The following is a 15,999-nucleotide window of genomic DNA, read 5'->3' on the forward strand; positions in this document are numbered from 1 at the left end:
AAAAAAAAACTTAGAACACCTTAGTAGCTGCATGGCAACCATTCGTAAAATCCTAGCATCATGTTTTGCATAGAAAAGTTTATATGGGCAAACACTACTTGTGTTTATATAAAAAAGCATTTGTTCTGAAAAACCATAATTAAACTGCTACAGTACAGTACAAGAAACATTAATGTGCTGACATTATGTGACATGGTTTAAGCTGATAACCTAGCAGTATTGAAAGGAAATTTTCATAATATTTGGCCTTTAGCCTTTTAGCCTTAGGCATTGGCTGGAAATAAATCTTCGACAGGGATAAGACTGCTATAAAACATAGTTAATTTCAAGTTCTCTCAGCTAAAAATTTACTTATTTTTCTTTCCTTTATAACTGGGCTTTTGAATACACCACTTGTTTGAGCAATAGGAATATGTTCATTCAACATCAACAAACCCAGACCCTTGACCACATCTGTTACTGGATATCAGTCTAGTAGATGTTCTTTGTTGTAACAGCATAATTATATTACATTTTATTCTCTGCTAATCCTTTTCACACACAGATTTACTGAATGAGATGGAAGGGGGGGGGCAGTTTCTGGCGAGAAAAAAAATAATTTTGCTTTTACTCAGCCAGAGGTAAATGACCATTTGGGAGGAAGATGGTTCTTTGGCACAGTCTGTGAAATGGAACTAGAGCAAGCTGCGTTTTTTGGAATTGGAGGCATCCATTAATAGTTACCTGGAAGTGCATCTTTGTCTGTAATAGTTTCATGAAGCGACACTCTCGGGTCAAGAGAGAAAAAAATGTCTCAGGTTACGCATGTAACCATGGTTCCTCGAGGGAACGAGACGCTGCGTCGGAGGATGCTTTGGGAACGCCCTTCAGTGTGACCGGCTCTGAACCACGTGTGTAATCAGTCCAATGGATGGGCGAGACGTCACGGGCAGGATGACGTAGCGACCAGGAAGCTTAAAAGCACGTGCGGTGAAACCGGCGTCAGCTTCTAGGAGTGAAGCAAGCGCTGGCAGAGATGCCGAAAGTATGGCCCGAGACGCAGCATCTCGTTCCCTCGAGGAACCATGGTTACATGCGTAAACTGACGCGTTCCTCTTCAGGAACTCGAGCTGCATCGGAGGACGCTTTTGGAACGAGTATGCCCCCGCCGCCAGACTTTCAAATCTTCGCCTATTGTGGAAGCCTGCACAGCTAGGGCGAGAGAACAGAAGAGCCAGGAGTGGCTCGCATGTCTAAGCCATAGACAAAGGTTAGGGGTGTGGACCATCCCGCAGCGTCGCAGATGTCCTGCATCGAGACACCTGCCAAGAAGGCCTTGGAGGCCGCCACTTCTGGCCACTTCCACTTCTAGTAGAATGAGCCTTGACCCCTAGAGGCGAAGGGAGATCAGAGGACTCATGAGCGATAGAAATGGCATCTACTATCCACCGACTGAGGGTCTGTTTTGTAGCTGGAAGACCTCTCTTAGGGGGACCATAGCACACAAGCAGTTGGTCCGCCCTTCTCCACAGGGCAGCTTTGTGGTCGTATGCATCCAGTGCTCACACTGGACACATACAGTTAAGCTTCTGCTGGTCTGACTCCCTGAAGGGAGCCGGAGGCCTCTGCCCCAGCGCACCGCGGAGGAAACGTGTAACTAGGGGGTGTCTGCCCACTAACTGGCCACTGAGAGGGGCGTGGTAGGCCGCAACGGCCGCCACGTAGACCTTCAGGGTGGAGTGTGTCAACCCTGCGGAGAATCAGGCCTGCAGGAACTCCAGCACTGTACCAACCGGGCAGTTAACTGGGTCGAGCTGGCGGTCTCCGCACAAAGAAGTTAAAAGTTTCCACTTCAAGGCGTACAGTTTCCTCATTGAGGGAGCTCTGGATTGGGGGATGGTCTCAACAACCTCGGTTGAGAGACCGGAAGCTATGACCACACCCACAACTTCCACAGCTCCGGGCGGGGGTGGATGATCGTACCCTTCGCCTGTGAGAGGAGATCTCTCCTGATGGGAATCGCCCATGGAGTGCCGTCGAGGAGAGAAATCAGGCCCAACACTCGGCCCGGCCAGAACGGAGCTACTAGTAGAAGACGGACCCTGTCCCGGAGCACTATCTCCAGAACTCCCGGGAGCAGAGCGATCGGGGGAAAGACATACAGACGAAACCATGGCCACGTCTGTACCATGGCATCCAGCCCTAGTGGAGCTGAATGAGTGAGAGAGAACCAGAGGGGACAGTGCAATGTCTCTCGAGTCGCAAACAGGTCCACCTGAGCCTTGCCAAAAACTCTCCATATCCATTCCCCGGGCCTCGGCCCCTGCCTCGACAGGATGTCTGCTCCCATATTGAGATGCCCAGGAATGTGAACTGCTCTCAACGAGAGAAGTTTGCCCTGGGACCACAGAAGGATCTGGTACGCTAGTTTGTACAAATGGCGTGGTGTAACCAGAGTGGCTAGTTCGGTGCCCTGGAACACCGGCAGGGTTGGCAGACCGATCTCCTGAGGGCACTGAGGAGAGACGGGCACCGTGTAATGCGGTGTACACCACTCTTCCCCAGAGGGAGCTGGCCCTCAAAAAGTCCTAGGCCTTAGGCGTCAGGACGTTTACGACGAAGACTATCCAGCGAGAATGACGGTCCGCAGAACTGCCTTCCGCTAGAAGCCTTCGACCTGGGAGCGCCACTCTGACTCTAGACTCTGCGGACTACGAGAAGTGAGACCCCCAGAATGAGGGGCTGGAACATGGTAGGTTGGGACTGCTCCCGCCCAGCAGCCCCTGCTGACCGCCTCAACCTCCTCAGAGGAAGAGAGGTAAACTTGTGTTCTCACTCAAGAAAATTATTATTATTTTTTTTTTCCAAGTGCCCCTGTATATCTAACTTCTAATAGTCAGATAAATACTTCATTTTATTCCTCAGAATTAAATGCAGTCAAACAACCAGAGGAGTAAATAAGGTCTGGTGACTAAGATTCACATCAAAATCCTAATGATGTAATATAAGCGTTGCCTTGGAAGCGTGCGAGCCGCTCAGTCACACAAACAACATCAATCTCCTCAGAGAAACATGGCCGCATCAGCAAGCTCTCACTCAGAGGGGGAAGAACCGCAGCGCGGGCTTCCAAGCCTCGAGAATGAGCTCTAGATCTAGGGAACACGGGTGGAGATAGGACGAGCCGTCTCCAGCCCGTCCACCAGATCATGTGCAATCCCCGCGATCTCAGTCGCCGCCGTGCCTCAGCAGCAGCGGGACCGCAATTGCAAGATCACAGGCACGGACACACTCCTCGGAGCGTGCTCGGCGAGAGCCGCTCCCCATTAATGCTGCTCATTATAATATCAGGCATAATATGCTTGTGTAACTGATGCTTGTGCAACTGGCGAGCTCTTTGACGCCCTCCGGCACCACGAGGAACGCTAGTGAAGGCTCTCTCCTCAAAGAGAGCCCTCTGAGAGCGAAGCAAGGCAGTAACAAATGCTACCAAAACGGGCCGTCAGCTCCTTTTTTTTCGAGACCTGACTCTACGTGCTTGCTCCCAAGCAGACAACAAACTGTGTGTATCCCCATCCGTAAAGTAACGCGGGCAGGGAGGAACACACAGCCTGAACACTGCCTACCCTCGCCTTAGGTGTCTAGTTTTGTCTTGAGATTTCGTGACAGACAACACTAAATAAGACTCACAAACAGATATCAGACTGACACACACACAGAGCGCTTGCTGAATGACAGAAAGCTGACGCCGGTTTCACCGCACGTGCTTTTAAGCTTCCTGGTCGCTATGTCACCCTGCCGTGACGTCTCGCCCATCCATTGGACTGATTACACACGTGGTTCAGAGCCGGTCACGCTGAAGGGTGTTCCCAAAGTGTCCTCCGACGCAGCTCGAGTTCCTGAAGAGGAACTATAATTTTGTCCTTTTTTCTGTAGCTAAGGTTTAAATAAAAAAAATAGTGCAAAACAGTCAGGAGGATACAGATACAGAAACTCCAACTTTCAGATGTTTTTAAAGATTAATTAAATCAAGTTTAAATTCAGTAGCTAAGCGCTAAGCTATTTTGGGGGAAAATTTCACATCTCAGTGCTGCTGAGATATTGTGTTAAGTTTATCTGCTGCTCAACTGTATCGTCAAATGGGCTTTGTGAAGCCAGGCAGAAAAAAATGTTTTGTTTGTTGTCTGCATGAAATCTGATTTTCGCTAACCATATTTACTTGTGGCTTGAAATCTGATTAAAATCACACTGGATTTCATGTCAGATTTCATGCCGGTTGGGATACAGCACAGTGTGCCATACAGCTGTGCCCACATTCACTCATGCACACTCACTTACTAACTACTGTATGTGGCTTTCATTATGCTGTAAATTGTGAATGAATTAACAAGTGGGTGATTTTGAACACATGTACAAATGTGTAAAATGCTGTATTTATGTAAACATTTTTGTGCATGTAAGGGAAAGTGCAGTACCTCATCAAAAAATTCTGCTGAAGTCACAATGTAACAGAAGTATAAGATATTTTCTTCCATATTGTCACGTACATCCAAGTGAAACGGATGATTGAAAAAGATTGAAAACGATTTTTGACACCAGTGTGTCTTTTTACAGGAAGATGAAAAAGGTGAATTTTCATTTTATGCCGAACATATACATATTTAGTTTTTACAGGTGTTTTGCCTGTATTTTTTCCACTTCATGGCATTGTGTTTTAGGGTTAGAAAGAAAAGTAAGAAAAAAGTAGCAAGAAAGAAAATAATAACAAAAAACGCTTGTCAATATGTTACTGAAGTTATTATTTTTCTTTTAAAAAAATTAAAAAATGCTTTTGCAATGTTAAAAAAACTTGAGACTGTTACGGATTGTAATTATACAAAACTATTGGTGATAACTTATGATAGTATAAAAGGTAAAATAGTGTTCCAAGCTGCTTTAATCAAATGAAAATATGACGACATAAAATACATTAGGAAAAAAGGCAAACACAGAAGGGAGGCTTTATCCTCTGAATTTAAAAGTCCACCATACGCATACACAATCATACATGCACAGGCTAAACAATTGCTTCCTTTTATTAAGGTCCTTTTAGCTCACACATCTGGGATTTATTTGTTCTCTGTTTATGCATGGCACAAGCATAAGCACCAATGGCAAGACACATTCTCTTGTTCATTGCAATGAAGACTGGTCCTCTTTCCTTCTCTGACTCTACATTTGTGGCTTCTTTCCCTTTATGTAATATATTTCCATAGTTTAGGAGGATGGAGGGCATTGTTCATTGTCCTCCACAGCAGAGCACTCAGTTCCAGTGTGGCGATCACAAGCCCGAGTTGTATGCATTTAACCTGTCTTTGATCGCTTGTGCCAAACTATGATTTGCTTTGTTTACTCAGAAGAGTCCTCACAAATTAGGTTTCTGTGAGCAGTGTTTTGTAAAGAGATTTGCCCCAGCAGGCACAGATAAACACAGAAAACTGTTGATGGAACAGTTGGCACTGGCACAGTAGCTGCGGGAAGAGTGTTTGCTCTAAATCACAAACAGTAGCCACAAAATCTATTTGGATACCGAAACCACACTTAAAATGAATATTGATTGATTAATATTTTTGTGAAAAGGGTGAAAAATGTTTGTTTGGATTCTTTAATGAATGGAAAGTTCAAAAGAATAGCATTTATTTGAAATAGAAATCTTTTGTGACAGTAAAGATTTAACATTGCCACTTTTGATTAATTTAATGAATCCTTGCAGATTAAAAATATTATTTAAAAAACAACAGTATAATGCATGAGGGTGTGATTGTTACTCACTCTGGCCAATTTACATCTTATTTTAGTGAAAGCTGAACCTTGCCATAGAATTTCCATTCCTCCTCCTGAATTCTAGTCAATAGACATTTCCGCTCTGTTATTGTAATCCCAAAGGTTACTGCCAATTACCCAGCCAAGACACATAACACCACATGATTTTTCACTCATTGTGAAGGTGTCGATGATGTCTTCATTTCATTTACAGTCCCTATAAATTTTCATAGAAGGAAAGGTTCTTGATGTGGTACCGTAACATATTGATGAATGAGTGCCATGAATGTTTCTCTTGCGTTAGACCACTGATCCAATTGAAGAGCTTCATAGGTGGATTCCGATTTGTTTTGCAGTGAATTGTTTTTGTTAATTGTTTCTTCATTTGTTCTTCTTAAAGTAATAGTTTTCACCCAAAAGTGAAGTCACCCTAAGTCATTCCAAATCCGAATATAATGTACATCAAGGGTCTTCAACCAGGGGTCCGCGAATTAATATTTGATCACATAATTAAAAAATAAAAATAATAATAAAAACTTTGGTTAAAAAAAACCTCACAAAGTCCATTTTAAATATAAACACCCTGAAACTAAAGCAAGAGCACCATCAGTTGATATTCTAATGATATAATATTATTGGCGAAACAGATTTAGCAAATGCTCCATTGCGTTTTTGAGTTTGATCTCTGGAGAACGTGAAATGTTCCTATTCACAGCATGTTTTTGCAGGGTTGAGAAATGTAGCTAATCACAGGAATGTTTGTTGATCTCTTGAACGCAATGGCCAATCAGAGGTATTTGCAGCTCAAAAACGCAGAAGTTTTTGTTCAGTGCGGAGTTATGCTCGCTCTCGCGAATCCTGCCTCATTAACAAACAACGACACGATGTAAGTAAGAGATTCATTATGCAGTGTAGACAACTTTGCGGCCAATTACACGCAGCAAAGTTTTGGAAGACATCTACATATACATGTGTGATTCACTCTAAAGCTACAGTTGACAGCACAGGACAAAAATATGGTAAAATCGATTCACGCAATGTAAATGTAGACTAATAGATTACTAGAAAATATTCGTATCAACATTTATATATATTTTTTAATTCCATTACAGCTATTTGAAAAATTAATGCCTTGTAAATAATCTTAAATGTCTCACTGCACATTGCTATTCTTGTTATGGTGGAGCCATTGCTTACATCTACATTACATCTGCACTTTACTAGAAAACCCTCACTAATTTCAATACTCAGTTATTTGACTCTTAATTGTCCAACTTACAATAAAATTAAAATGTTAAGTTTTAGTAAACTTGAAGCTACAGTTCAAGTAAATGTTTATTTGTTCATCTGACAGTATAATTAAAATGTGAATTTTTAATAAACTTGTAGCTAAACTTCAGATAGTTGTCTTATCTTGTTTATCTGTTGTCAAATCACAATCAAACTGTATGCAAAGTATCAATTATTTTGACGATAATGGTCCTAACAGAAAGCATAGTGTTAGTTCTGGCAGGTCACGTGAGTCAAGCTTGCATCAGCTGACTCTCAGCTGATTCACGTCTACCTAGAATACAATACCGATCACGGCATTTTAATATAAGGTCTATTCAGTATTATTCAGCAGCTTTATTGCTTGCTCTGGAGCAAATTACCCTCCTCCATCCCCAACTCCTCCTTTCGTCAGAGTCAGGACTTGGCTTTCTAATATTCCTCGTTGAGTCAGACTCCTTTTATCTTTAATAATGTTGTTACACTAAAATGTCATTAAGAACATTAATTATATCTTCATTCGGTTCTGTCCTGTTTACCAGCGCAACGTGTGAGGGCTCGCGCTCTTCAGTGACAATCACAGAATATGACAGAGCTTGTGTTTTAAAATAAATTATTAATATTAATATATATTAAGTAGTGTGGTAAACTCTCATAAAAATAATACATGAAGAGTTATTGCTACCACATAAGCATAAAAGGTAATTTTTTAGATAACAGCCCACAATTTACAATGTAAGTAAACTGAATTTACAGCGTACCTGTTTGTAATAATAGTGTACCTATACAGTACCTCCGTGTAGGTATAAAGGAACAATCTGCAACATTTAGTGAATAAAGAAGTAATAACCTGGAAAATTACAAATGGAACAAGGGGGGGGGAACAAGTTGGACTTAAGCACAGAACAAGTGTACATTTGCACAGTAATTACAGCAAAAAATGTTGCAATAGTTTTAATTTAATTTAATTTAGTTTGATGACCAAATTAAATCCTCTAATTTTTATTTATTTTTTTGCTATAAAAACATATCACAGTATACAGTTTATCCACTGAAATACAAGTGTTATATCATGTTGTATTTCACCTTGTGCAATGCAATGTATACAATGCCATGCAAACTGAACATCAGAAGTAGTTATTTGGTGATAGTGCTGTTTGGGAAGTTGCTGGTGTGACTCAGCTGAGATTGACAAATACAATATGCAATCATAAGGTAAGTACACTACATGGTGAATTATAAATCATAGCAGAAACTCATTAACTCATTTCCCTAGACTTTCAGTTTTGTTGTTCAGTAATCTCCATCATGTATCCTTTAATAATAGAATATGTACCCCGTGGTTAAAAAATACCTAGGCCTATAATATAATACACTCTGTATCTTCTTGCTAAATCACTCCCAAATGTAAGATTGTTGTTTAGCATAGTAGGTCATACATACCACGTAATATTAGAAGTACCTAATAAGGTAAGGTACCACTTAATTTCAAAATACTTACAGTATAAATAATTTGTAATTTTCCAGGTTGTTCCCTCTTTATTCCCCAAACTTTGCATATTGATCTCTTATACCTACACGGAGGTAATGTATAGGTACACTATAATTACAAAAAAGGTACACTGTTAATTCTGTTTACTTGCGCTTTAATTTGCGAGCTGTAATCTAAAGTGTTACCGCATAAAATGCTGTCTTCCCCTCATTGTGGGCTGATATGAGAGCTAATTGGCCTGTCCCCAGACAGTTTAAGCGTCTACTCAGCCGTTAATGAGTTGGTAGTTCGGAAGTGGTTTACTGTTGGAGTGGAATCTGTTGATGTGTGCTTTGAGACCTGTTATGTTTCTCTACATTTATTACTTTTCCATCCCTCCATCCTGGGAACATTTGTAAACCACTGGTATTGTACATGCTGGTTTCACTTTGTTCCTGTGACTCATTGGCAGACACACTGAATGCGGAAAAAAAAGACGTTATTTGTGTAATGAGAACATAATGTTAGCTTATGGTCATTAGGTGTTTGTGGGAAATTATTAAGTTCCTTTAGAATTACTAAAGTTCAGAGATTATGATAGAATTTCTTTTGGCTCTGTACGTGGATACCCCCCCCCCCATGTTTGAGAAGTGACGTCTCTAAAGATACATTATCCTTGCTGTAATTTACCTCCTCTTGTCTGACAAACTATAAATGGGGGTATTTATATCCTTTTGCAACACTTAATCACTCTTTCTCTCCGTTTAGGGACAGAAAGGCCATCCTGGTCCCTCTGGCCACCCTGGAGATCAAGTGAGTTCCCATTCATTACTTTTTTTTTTTTACTTTCCACGGGAGGAGAATTAAAGGAATTTATACAACTAGAGGATTACTAAAACTATTATCTTTAAATTTTTTTATCAAAATACACTCCAGGGATCATATTACAGAACAATCCTAAGGAGGCGGGAACCGGCAAACATTTAAAGACTTTAATAAAATAAACAAACACAAAATGAAAGTACCTTCGCGGATGACTGCCGCACACAAAACACAAAATAAAATTCAGGCCTGGTCCTCTCTCGTCCAACACTGTCGTCACTTCTCCTTTTATCCTTCCGGAGCTCCTCCGTGGGACTCGAGACCGGTGAGTGGCGCAGGTGTCGTGCATTAGCATTTACTCCACCGGCCTCGCTCCGTTCCCACGGCTCTCGGCCCCACCCCTCTCGTCACATACCCCCATCGCCCCTCGCAGGCCGGGGGGTACTCACGAGACTGCGCTCTCCTCCCCCCTCTGGGGGAGCCAACCCCGGCAGCCGCGGCGTACCTGGGGGTAAGGACAGACAGACGAGGCGAGAGAAAAGGAGACGGAAGGATGAGGAGAGACAGAGACGAGAGAGGAAAAAAAAATAAAAATATCTTGTTCCGGTTCCCAGACACACTGCCGCTCGGCCCTCCAACAGCTGGGTAAACTCTTCCGCGATGTCAGGCGGCGGCACTGGACAGCCCTCGGTGGACGGCCCGACACTCCTCCGCCACCTGGTGGACGGCGACGGCTCCTCCGGGTTCGGGCAGCCAGCAGGAGTCCCCTGTTCTCTGCTCCTCCCCATCATGGCGGATGGCAGCAGGCTCCGGCCTCAGGCGAATGGCGGCGACTCCTCCACTCCCTCACGGACGGCAGCCATCCCTCCACAGCCCAGGCGGTTTGTCCGCCCCCCCCGGCAACTCACTTCAGCCCACCGCCTCGAGCTTCCATGGCGGCAGACTGCTCCGCCATGCTCGATGGCACCGCAAACTCACCACAGCGGCGAGGGATCTCTGGCAGTGTGTCCCTCCTTCCTCCCGGATTTCGGCACCAATGTAACAAAGTTCGTAGTCACGGGAAGAAGGAGACGGGAACCAGCCCACATTTAAAGACTTTAATAAAATAAACAAACACAAAATTAAAGTAAAGCGGCAGCCCCTCGCGGACGACTGCCGCACACAAAACACAGAATAAAATCCAGGCCTGGTCTGCGATCTTTTGAAGGCCAAATCCATTCATATTGAAGTGAATTAACGCGAGGAAGAATTTCACCTGATGGAGTTTCCCTATGCAAATTTTGCTTTGGGTTCCAGTTTGCTAGCTGGCAGAATAGCTTGGATTTTTATGTCGTTATTCCCATATTTTATTTTTGGCTTTATTTCGCCTGTGACATTTCACTAAGCAAATGTGACGACACCTTAGCTCTGAATATTATCTTGTTTGTTTAGTAGCCTTGATGATTTTCATTGTGCTCTTATTTAGAACTTTTCAGATCCTTTGAGACCTAAGATGGGATGCATGTTTACAGCGTAAGAGTACTTTTTTCATGAAACTTAAGGATTTTTTAAAAAGTAGCTGACTATAGACTCACAAAAATGTTTTTTTAGCAAGTTTTTTTTTTGTGACAGTAAATTAGTAAAATATGCATGTGACAAATCTTTCATCTAACCAGAACACTTCGCTACTCAGTTGAGATGCATTCTAAATCATCCACACTAGCATACATAATAAATTACACACTAAGCAATGGACACAACGAAAACTAAAAAGAGACTGTATTAAAAATAAAAATAATAAAAATAAACAAACATTGTTAAGCAGTTTTGGCAGCATCAGTTTGTCTGACCCTTGACCTGACAATCTGGACTTTCCTCTAATTTCTGGAATTTAATTTCTGGAAAGTAGAGTTATAGTGGTATAAAAATAATATATAATGCATTTATCTTTGTTTCATAATCTCACAATTCTGTGGTGGGCCACACACGCTCCACATTTGTCATATTGACAAAAATGGCAACACATGAAAAAAATACTATTTACAGACATGCAGAAGAATAACATGTTGTTTTAATACAAAGACCTTTCACTCCTCTCTCTCTCCATTGTGCTTTTTATCCTTTTTTTATGGCTCTCCACAAGAAGAGCTTCCAGCGCTAACAACATATTTATTGTAATGGACTTTTTTCCTCCTTATATTCTTTTCATTCTCCTCTCTCTACAGGGAGAAAGAGGACCGGATGGAAGCCCGGGTGCCAAAGGTTATCCTGGCAGGCAGGTGCAGTAAATCTTCTGTTGTGCTGCTGGCTTGCACAGTACTCACAGATATGAGTATAGCGAGACTAATAGTAAAGTGTCACGGCTTGTATTGGAGACTAAAACAGCTTGCTGCACCAGTATGACCACTTGTTTTGACATCATTTTTGAAAAATGAGAGTTGTTTTTGGAATTAAGAGGCAATGAAAATTGACTTCTTTTTTTTGGGTCCCAAAAGCATGACTGATTCCTGATCTTTGGAAAAGTCATTTGCAAATTAAGATTCTCCCGCTTTTGATAGATGTTCTCCCACTGCTGTGTATTACCTTTAATGAGCATATTTGCAAATATTGCATAGCTCTTTTTTGGCCTCCATAAAATTGATTTTCTGATTTAAATTATGTAATCACAAAATTATTATTGGTCCGATCTCCAGGTATGAGAATATTGCATTCTTTGTGTTTTGTAGGGCTTGTCGGGGCCTATAGGAAATATGGGACCAAAAGGCGTACGGGTAAGGGACAGATTACACAGCGACTCTCTAGATTGCCTGTTTAAATATGTGACCCTGGACCACAAAACCAGTCTTAAGTGTTATTTTTTCAAAATTGAGATTCATCTGAAAGCTGAATAAATACGCTTTCCATTGATGTATGGTTTGTTAGGATAAATATTGAGAAAATCGCCTTTAAAGTTATCCAAATTAAGTCCTTAGCAATGCATATTACTAATCAAAAATTAAGTTTTGGTATATTTATGGTAGGAAATTTACAAAATATCTTCATGGAACATGATCTTACTTAATATCCTAATGATTTTTGGCATAAAAGAAAAATCTATAACTTTGACCCATACAATGTATTTTTGGCTATTGCTACAAATATACCCCAGCGACTTAAGACTGGTTTTGTGGTCCAGGGTCACATATATGCATAGATTTCCAGTTTACAGTTATGCATATATTTTTTTTCTATTATTTTAATAAGAACTTGTTTAGACTGTGTTGGCTATAAATGAATCGTCATGTATTGGCTGAGTTTAGTTAAGATAAGATGTTTTGCATTCCATGTTTGCTCCCACTTATAAATTTGCTTAAAAGTGATTGAGAATTTATGTTCAGGAAGGTTTGTAAGGGCTGCTACATTTTTGGTATTGAAACCTTGTTTTCCAGTTTGTAAACTCTGAAAGGCACCAGAAAAGGAAATAGTTGTAGACATTTAAGGATCCATTATTGGGAGTTGTTTTCATTATAAAACCTCAGAACATCAGCTCTGAAAGCATACCGCTGTCAACTGGGTTTTACATTATAATTCCTGTAACATTTTAAAACCAGTTTAGTCTTGTAAAGTATATGGGAGCAGAGTACACCCAAAGCCTTTTTATTCTTTCCTTTAGTGCCAACATATATTTTTTTGTTAGTTAGTTATTATTAGGTATGCACGATATTATCGGAACATTATCGAAATCGGCCGATAATGGCTTAAAATGCAAATATCGGCATCGGCCCCATATGAAAAATTATACCGATATGCCTTGCCGATAAGACGAGTAACTCACATGTGCTCAGGGTGTGCTAGCGATAAGATCACATCAGTAGTGTGGTCATTCTTGATTCAAGCTATTTCCTGGATGATGATTAGATTCACTGTTTTGAGCATTTAATCTGAGAATGCAAGTACAGAATGACGTGTCCAGTGTGTGATAGAGTCAACAGTTACTAGCGTGTTTAGCAGTAGCAGCAACAGCCTCTCCCGGGCCCTAATGCCCGTCCGGTAAGTTGTTTTATTTACTTAGAGGGTGCTGTTGGTCTACTTGTAATAAAATGAAAGTAAAATACACAAAAAACATTAAGATTGTGTTTCTGATTAAATAAAGCAGTAATTGATGTCATAAAATCCCGAGTATGGTTTGATTTAAAGGTCAGAAAGTATAGCTTACATGAATAAAAATCACAAACAAGACACTTGTAAATTAAATTATTTATATATATATACAGATTTATTCATTATTGTGTAATATGGGTTTTTTTTTATGAAAACTTAAATACAAGGAGCTCTAAAAGATTTTCAGAATTTGTACAACTCTTTTGCTTTAGACCATCTACAAATGTTAAATGTTCAGATAAAATGTTAAGGATTGCTTTATAGTTGCTGTATAGTTATTTTCAAAGCTCATTATAAAAAGTACTCTCATCATAAAATAACTTCATTGTTTATTTAATTCTCAAAAGTAAGTTTTTGTTAAAAACTAACCAAAATAAAAAATAATTTGTTGTTAATCTCTGTACAGGAGAGACTTGGTGTTGTTTCCAAACAAAAGGAAATGTATCGGCATCGGCTATTGGCCATATTGAGTTGAAAATTATCGACATATCGGATATTGGCAAAAATCCAATATCGTGCATCCCTAGTTAATATTATTTTATTTATTTATTTATTTTATTTAACATTAATGTATTTGTAATAAATATTTTTAAATTCTGTTTTCATTTAATTTGTTTACTTAATATTTCATGTTTTTCATGTTATTTTATTTCATTTTCATGTTGCCCTTTTTATTATTGTATCATAAAATGCATCATTCACTCATCATTCTTTGTCTTTTTCTCTTCATGATTTCATCGTATGTTCATCTGTATTAACCTTGTGACCCAACCTTAGCCATCCTGCTGAATGCCAGTGTGATCCCTGGTGTGAGGGTATGTGCCCTTGGACTACATCGTGGAAGCCAGCACCATGCAGTCCATGGGCATATACACTTGCCTCAAGGCCTCGATCTTCACCAAGCAGCCACTACCCTCAAAAGACCTTTCCAAGTCAATCTGCAGTTTATCAAGGGATATTCAGACCATATCACTCTAAAGTCTCTCTGTTTATTTCTTGTCTTCTTACACACCCCTTTTTTAGGGCTTCATTGGAATCCCAGGCGTCTTTGGTCTTCCTGGACTTGACGGAGAAAGAGTGAGTTTTGCTGTTGTTTCTGCACTAAAGTAATTTTTTGCTAATTATGGTAGTCATAAAGAAATGCACAGCAAATGGTTTGAATTTGAATAGAAATATTAAAATGATGTACAGATTAAGCGTAACAGTCATATAGAAAAAGTTGTTTTAGAAAAAGCTGAACACAGAAAACAAAGCAAAAAACATAACAACACACCAAATGTATGTATAAAAACTTGAGTGTAACTTTAACAACTGTTATTAAAGTTGTGCATTAAAAGTCCACTGATGTTCCCTTCAGTCTTTAGTAAAACAATGTGGCATAATGGAGATGTATAGTCTTGGTTTTAGATGCCCCTATATGAAATATTACTTGAGCAAAACCCACACACTTGTGCCTTACATGTATCATTCTTCTTTATAATGGTGGCTTGTAAATCCAGAGCACTTGCTTTGAATAGGAAGCCTGGTGAAAGGGGCACGCTACACTAAAACCACAGAGATCCCCCTTCAAAACAGTAGTTAGTCTCAGTTCTCAAAATATTTGCTCAGGAACCTTGAGCTGTTAAATTCTGGCCTGCGATACTTTGTGGAAATAGCAATATAAGCTCCCGGGAGCTGGAATATGGCCTACTGCAGATTAGCCAGATCATGTCTCCTATTTTTAGGCCCAGAGGGACAGAGTTCATAGAGATCTAAGAGACCCTTTTGTGTCCAGAAGAATAGAAACTAAAGACCTTTCAGCATTCACACAGTCTGTTGCATCTACTGGGATCAGTAATTGATTAATTCAGTTTTTTGGGGGTCATTTCTGTCTCTTTTTACCTGTCTTTCCATGCTCTCCTTCTCTGTGCTGTCTTCTCCTAGGGTTTACCTGGCGTTCCCGGGAAGAAGGGCAAGATGGGTAGGCCGGTAAAGTTTTCTTTCACCATCCTCTCTAGACAACCTTCTGTGATTGACTTGCCTCTGTGTTCAGTGATTTGTAACTCCTTTCATGCTGTTTTAAAAGATGATGCTTGAGAGAGTTTGATTCTGTTTACACTAACTTTAGGACCCTCATTATGAATAATTGTAAAGCAGGATTTCTCAACCATTGTTCCACAGCCAATTGGATGGATACATTAGAGTAGTTCACCCAAAAATTAAGATTTGCTGAACATTTACTCACCTTCAGACCAGTCAAGATGTAGATGAGTTTGTTTCTTCATTGAAACAGATTTGGAAAAATTTAACATTACATCACTTGCTCACCAATGGATCCTCTGCAGTGAATGGGTGCCGTCAGAATGAGAGTCCAAACAGCTGATAAAAACATCACAATAATCCACATCACTCCAGTCCATCAGTTAACATCTTGTGAAGCAAAAACCTGCATGTTTGTAATAAACAAATCAAAAGCTATTTTTGCTTCACAAGACATTAATTGCAGGACTGGAGTCACATGGATTACTTGTGGATTATTGTGATGTTTTTATCAGCATTTT

The 15,999-nt window shown here is 40.3% G+C and overlaps 1 protein-coding gene across 1 annotated transcript in view; it reads left to right on the forward strand.

Moving 5' to 3' along the window:
* Positions 1-15,999, forward strand: part of LOC107587699 (collagen alpha-1(XXVII) chain B-like) — a 97,347-nt gene that overhangs the window by 45,366 nt on the left and 35,982 nt on the right. Inside the window, exons 8-12 of the mRNA XM_016275582.1 lie at positions 9,287-9,331; positions 11,545-11,598; positions 12,046-12,090; positions 14,483-14,536; positions 15,383-15,427. Coding sequence (XP_016131068.1) covers positions 9,287-9,331; positions 11,545-11,598; positions 12,046-12,090; positions 14,483-14,536; positions 15,383-15,427 — 243 coding nt within the window. The remainder of the gene's footprint in view (positions 1-9,286; positions 9,332-11,544; positions 11,599-12,045; positions 12,091-14,482; positions 14,537-15,382; positions 15,428-15,999) is intronic.

The sequence above is a fragment of the Sinocyclocheilus grahami genome, unplaced genomic scaffold (genome assembly GCF_001515645.1).
Source record: "Sinocyclocheilus grahami isolate Dianchi unplaced genomic scaffold, SAMN03320097.WGS_v1.1 scaffold95.1, whole genome shotgun sequence".
NCBI classification, from domain to species: domain Eukaryota; kingdom Metazoa; phylum Chordata; class Actinopteri; order Cypriniformes; family Cyprinidae; genus Sinocyclocheilus; species Sinocyclocheilus grahami.